The sequence below is a fragment of the Myotis yumanensis genome, unplaced genomic scaffold (genome assembly GCF_028538775.1).
Source record: "Myotis yumanensis isolate MYYU_CA2020_CCGP unplaced genomic scaffold, mMyoYum1.0.hap1 SCAF_1, whole genome shotgun sequence".
Lineage (NCBI taxonomy): Eukaryota > Metazoa > Chordata > Mammalia > Chiroptera > Vespertilionidae > Myotis > Myotis yumanensis.
In genome coordinates this window covers 225363848-225369847 of record NW_027223752.1, presented here as the reverse complement: position 1 = coordinate 225369847, position 6000 = coordinate 225363848, and the positions used below count along the sequence as shown (strand labels likewise).

Here is a 6000-nt window from a genome sequence, read left to right as displayed (position 1 = left end):
CCATCCAGGCCCAAATGTCAATAGTGTGGAGACTGAGAAAGCCTGCCCTAATCAACAAGCCATTGGCCATGAGCTGCTCTTGCAAAGATGGAACCTTGTGCAGGTCCCTGCAGCTGATGGCAATTCCCATTGAGGGCTGGTGCTGGGAGCTGCAAGCAGCTTATGTTCCCAGCAACTCAGGGTCGGGTGTGTTTGCCATGAAGAGAGGACCTAGGCAGAGCAGAACCCTTGCCTGGTCCCTCAGACTTGTCTTTCTCACAAGAATACCAATCACATTCAGGGTACTGACCTGGAAATTTTACATGCATTATCTCATTTATGCCTCATGAAAAGCCAAGAGGTGACTTTTATTACCCCTATTTTATAAGACAAATTCATGCACAGGTGGGGTCCGGCCAGCCCACCCTGATGGGGCCGATCGGGGGCAGGGCTGGCCAGGGGGAAGGGCTGCGGTTGGTTGGTTGCCCCCTGATCAAATTCCCAGTTGAAGAGACAATTTGTATATTAGCCTTTTATTATATAGGATAATCTGAAACTCAAAGGGTTAATCACTCTTGTAAGCTTACTGAGCTGGGAAGTTATCGAAACAGGATCTGAACCCAGGGCTCCAAAGTCTGGCTCATTCGAAAGCAGGAAGGATAAGCTCTGCTATCAGACAAGAGCACACAGAGGAGAAAGAGGGTAGACTGCAAACTTAACCCAGAATTGGTATGAACCCAGCCTCAGAGCAACCAGAAACCTTGAAACAATGTCTGATCCTGTGCAAACATCATGGGGTCAGATCCTGAGCTCGGATTCCTGGAGAGCAGCCGCCTGCCACCTCCCACCAGCATTCAAGGGTTATCAGAAGGATCCCTACTTAAGGAGGACTTTTTTTTTTTTTTTGTCTCTTGAAGGGAATGCATAAACCTGAGGACTTTGTACAATGACAACAGTAACTATGAAAAAGGAGAGAAAAAACACTTCCTGGAAGTTAATGTATAAAAATAATTTTTATTTACTACTGTAAATAAAGTAGTGCAAAGAGTAGTTTGGACCCACAATATTGCATTACTGATTTATTTACCACCTTAGCAGCATACAGTGCACAGTCTGCCTTTCCTCTCCCTCTGTCTCACACACACACACACACACACACACACACACACACCTACATGGACTCAGGCAGGCATAAGGGGTGGGGATGACTGTGAACTAAAGGCATTTTTCCTGCACATCCCACTGCTGCCAGTCTATTCTAATGGGTAATTCATGGAGAAGGCTACACTTAAATACTAAGCATTTTCTAAATGTTATTTTATGGATTGCAATTGAAAGGTAACCGATGCCCAACAATGTCATTGAATGATTCGGAAGCACTACAACCCTAGAAAAATTCAAGGAGCAAAATGTAAACCAATTTACAAAGCCATCACCTTCCCTGCACTTCCAGCCACAACCGATTTATGTCAAGGGGCCTCAGAACTGCTGGGTGTTGGAAGCCAAATTGCAATCTGTTGGTTGGACTCCGAGGAGCAGGGCTGTGGCAAACACATGTACCAGAATATTACCTACTTGTAGAAAAGTCACAATTTTCTGTTATTGAATAAAAGGGGATGAACAAGGGGCTAAGATTTGTAAATGACGTCCCAGGATATAAGGATCCTGATATGTTGCTGGGCAAACTGTGACTCCCAATACACAGAGTCACCGGAATGGACGTCTGCGATGACCCAGCTAACCTCCCAACACACTCCTAAGATCAGGATGGTCCTTGTATTTGTTTGAATGCTCTGGGCACTCCTTTGTCATTTGATTAAAAAAAAAAAAAGACACCAAGTGCAAAATTCACATCCAGTTGACAAGACTTTTAAGGTGTTTATCAATACAATGCCCTGGCCCCAGCTTTACAATACCACCCATCCAAAGGACTCTCTCTCATCAAGAGAGACCTGGAGTGCACAGTTCACCCACGTGGCTCTGGGTTATTAGTGACTGTGGGCTGGTCCTGAGCAGAGACATCTGCAGCTGGAGTCACAGCTGGACTTGCAGTGGGAGCAGTGTCGTCTGGGGAGGCCCTGGCTGGTGTCAGGTTGAAACCGTTGGCTGCAGAGACACACAAACAGATGGTGAGTATTCACAACAGTACATGCAGGGCCCACAACCATACCCAGAGCCCAGCAAGCCAGGAGAGATGCTTTTAATTCAGTGGCCCTGAAACTGACTAGGTAAGCAATTTTGGACCCATTTTCTAAGTTCTTTAGACTTTGGTGTCGCCTTCTCTAAAATGGCAGGTTGAAATAGATATATGAAGATTTCTAATGGTCTTGGCATCCTGGGACGCTGCACTTATGCTGTGACTTCCAGGTTAATATTTTAATCAAACAAAACAAAACAACTCTCTGGTTGATGTTTCTTGTGGCCACCTCTTCTCCTCCCTTCATGGCATTGATGCAATGCAAGCTATAAATTATACCAATCAATTAGGAAGAACTGTTGGTTTTATTTATATTCTTACTAGAGGCCTGGGAGCAGGCCTAAGCCATCAGTCGGACATCCTTTGCACTGCCGCGGAGGCAGGAGAGGCTCCCGCCACTGCCGCTGCACTCGCCAGTCGTGAGCCTGGCTTCTGGCTGAGTGGTGCTCCCCCTGTGGGAGTGCACTGACCACCAGGGGGCAGCTTCTGTGCTGAGTATTTGCTCCCTCGTGGTCAGTGCACGTCATAGCGACAGGTCATTCCTCTGTTTGGTCAATTTGCATATTAGCCTTTTATTACATAGGATACCATTTGGACGTACCAAATTTGGTTTAAAATATTTTATTTAAATAAATGTATTTGAGTTTTTAAAAACATAATTACTAATTCTAATTATTTATCAATCTACCATTAGGTAGGTGGTTGGACCACCAACATGTTAGGGAGGCTTAGAAAGTTTTATATTTTATTAGTGACCTGGTGCATGGATTCGTGCACATTGGAAGGAAATTAATTAGGTGGTCGGCAGGGTGGGACTGGGCAAGACAGGCCAGACACACCCTGGAGCCAACCTCCCGCAGTCCCTCCCTGGCAAGCTGCACCTGGGGTGGCACTGTGGCTCTAAGGGCGTCTGCGGAGTAAGCGGAGTCCCTCCTGCAGGTGGGGTCCCTTGGCCTGGCCTGCAGGGATCAGGTCAAAACTGGCTCTCCAACATCCCTTGAGGAGTCCGAGAGGCCACTCTGCAAAGTTGCTGTTGTACAGGGTGTGGAACACAAGTGCAAGTGTGCAGTAAACCAGATCAGGGCCGACAGTGCCCCAGCAACAACATAACCCATGGCCAAAGGTAGAATCATGTGGCCCCATGAGGAATCAGGCTCCCTCCTCTCTGGTTCCGGGGTGCGTCACCCGAGAACCACCGCTTCCAAGTCACTGCAGCTTGGCAGCTCCTGTGTGAGCGTCTGCCCCCTGGTGGTCAGTGTGCATCACAGCTACCGGTCAGACAGACACTTAGCATATTAGTCTTTTATATATATAGATGTCAGTGGTTTTCAAATGGGAGCAACTTTGCCTTCTAGGGGACAGCTAGCCATGTTAGATATTTTCGGTTGTCACAATGGAGGGCAGGGTACTACTGGCATGTAGTAGGTAGAGGCCAGTGGTGCTGCTAAGCATTCTACAATGCGTGGGACAGGCCCCCTACAACAGTGACCTGGCTTCGTGTATTGAGGCCAAGAGGTGTCCTGGTTATAGACTGTGGGCTCTGGATCTGGGTTGCTCAGCCCTTTATCAGTTATGTGGCCTTGGACAAGTTTCTCACTCTCCTAAAATATGGGGAAAATAAAAGTATCTAGACCAGTAGTTCGCAACCTGTGGGTTACGACCCCTTTGGGGGTCGAATGACAATTTCACAGGGGTCGCCTAAGACCATCGAAAAACACATATATAATTACATATTGTTTTTGTGATTAATCACTAGGCTTTAATTATGTGCAATTTGTAACAATGAAATTGGGGGTCACCACAACATGAGGAACTGTATTAAGTCACGGCATTAGGAAGGTTGAGAACCACTGATCTAGACCCTGTTGAGCTGTTTGGATTAAATGAACTAATGTACATAAAGTACATTAGTTAGAACAGTGCCTGGCAGGTGAAGATACTCAACAAATGTCAGTTATTGCTACTAGAAACCTGGTTTACTGTAGATGTGTGTTAGGATTTATTAATTTCAGGCGCATGGCTTGCAGGATTGATGACAGAGCTGGTGCATTTGTTTCTGAGATGCCTACAGTTTTCCTTCAGGCCTCAGTAGCCTAGGAAAATAGCAGAAAACGGTGGAGCCAGAAAGACCAGAAGTCAAATGGCTCTGATGTTTACCAGCAGAGTGATCTTGAGCAAGTTACTTAACCACTCTGAGCTGGTTTCTTATCTGTAAAATGAGGGTAGCGGCATGCAGGGATGCGTGACATATGGCTAACACAATGGCCCTAGTTTGTGCAACAACTGCTACTGGTAGTTTGCTTTTAAGTAGTGATCTTAATTAAACTCAGGAATCCTAAAGTCTCTTACAGTTTCCAGTCCGTGGGACCATTTTTAAAGGTTCCATCCTGAAATGTATTGACTTTAAGAAAATGCACATATTGGCAACCTGACTTCTAGAAAAATCCTTCAAGAGTTGCACCTCCAAGTACCTAGAGGCATCTCCAGGAGGCCAGTCTAAGAAATTCAGCAATGGGCTCCAAAGCCTCCAGGAATCTCTTTCAGTACCTACAGGAGCTCTTGTGAACCCAGAGACTATTCTGCGAGAACAGGACAGTGGTGGGGTGGGGGGAGCTACGGGGTTGCATAACGATGTGACATTTCTCGGTTAAAGCCATCACTCTGGCAGGTGATCTAACCGTGGCAGGGAGCAGGAGGCACAGGGATGTGGCACAAAGACCACTGGCTGGACCCCAGAGACCTGGTCTGGTCGAGTCTCATTTAACCACCACTCATACATGGCTTTGGGGTAGATACTGTGAATTTCTAAATGAGTCTCGTAGGCCTTGGTTTCCTCATCTGTGAACAGAGAGGCTTGGATCAGATGGCCCAAGACCCCCTTAGGCCCTCACATGGATCTTTCTGATGATCTCTGCAGAAGTTGATGAAGGCATGCATTTTCCCTTTTCAAGTGGAGGGAAATGTTTAAATCACCATGGTAACAAGATAAGCCAGCAATCAGTTTTCTGATTAAAACAAAAAAGTGCCACTGCGGGAACGTGGAAGGAATGCATAATCAGCATGGCCACCATTTAAACCTTCTCGTCAGAGCGCAATAAAAATGCTCGATGCTTCTACAGGAAGCTTGTTATTGCCCACGGGAGAAGGACTTCTCCCCTCCCACTGCGGGTCTGCAATCACCGGACAAGCCCCCCACAGCCCGTCATCATTTCCAAGTGGCCTCTTTTTCGGTGCTCACCTGGAATGTGTGCTAATTTGATTACTGGACTAGAATCAAGGTAACCAGGAAAATACGTGTGTTGTTTAAAAAATTACACATCATATTCCAGAGCCAAATAGAAGTGATTTTTGGGTTACTTGCCACTCGGGGGACCATTTTCCGTACATTAGTGAGAAAAATCAAGAGCTGGCCCTGAGTCCCGTGGGCAGACGATGGAGGCTCACTGCCTGTGTTTGGATGGCTCACCACCTAAGAATGGCTCCTACCTTTTTAAATGATTGAACAAAAATTAAAAAAGTTATATTTCATGACATATGAAAACCACATGAGATTCAAATTTTTAAAAAATATATTTTTTTATTGATTTCAGAGAGGAAGGGAGAGAGAGAAATAAAAACATCAATGATGAGAGAGAATCATTGATCGGCTGCCTCCTGCATGCCCTCTACTGGGGATCCAGCCTGCAGCCCGGGCACGTGACCGGGACTGAACCCAGGACCCTTTAGTCTGCAGGCCAATGCTCTATCCACTAAGCCAAACCAGCCAGGGCAAGATGAAAATTTTCATGTTCATAGTAAAGTATGCTTGTCAACCAGCCACACCA

General features: G+C 46.2%; 1 protein-coding gene across 1 annotated transcript in view; it reads right to left on the bottom strand.

The window, feature by feature from the left end:
* Nucleotides 1–1832: 1832 nt before the first annotated feature.
* Nucleotides 1833–6000, bottom strand: part of SEL1L3 (SEL1L family member 3) — a 107481-nt gene continuing 103313 nt past the window's right edge. The window contains exon 24 of the mRNA XM_070398429.1: nt 1833–2085. Within this exon, the coding sequence (XP_070254530.1) occupies nt 1946–2085 (140 nt within the window). The 3' untranslated portion in view covers nt 1833–1945. The remainder of the gene's footprint in view (nt 2086–6000) is intronic.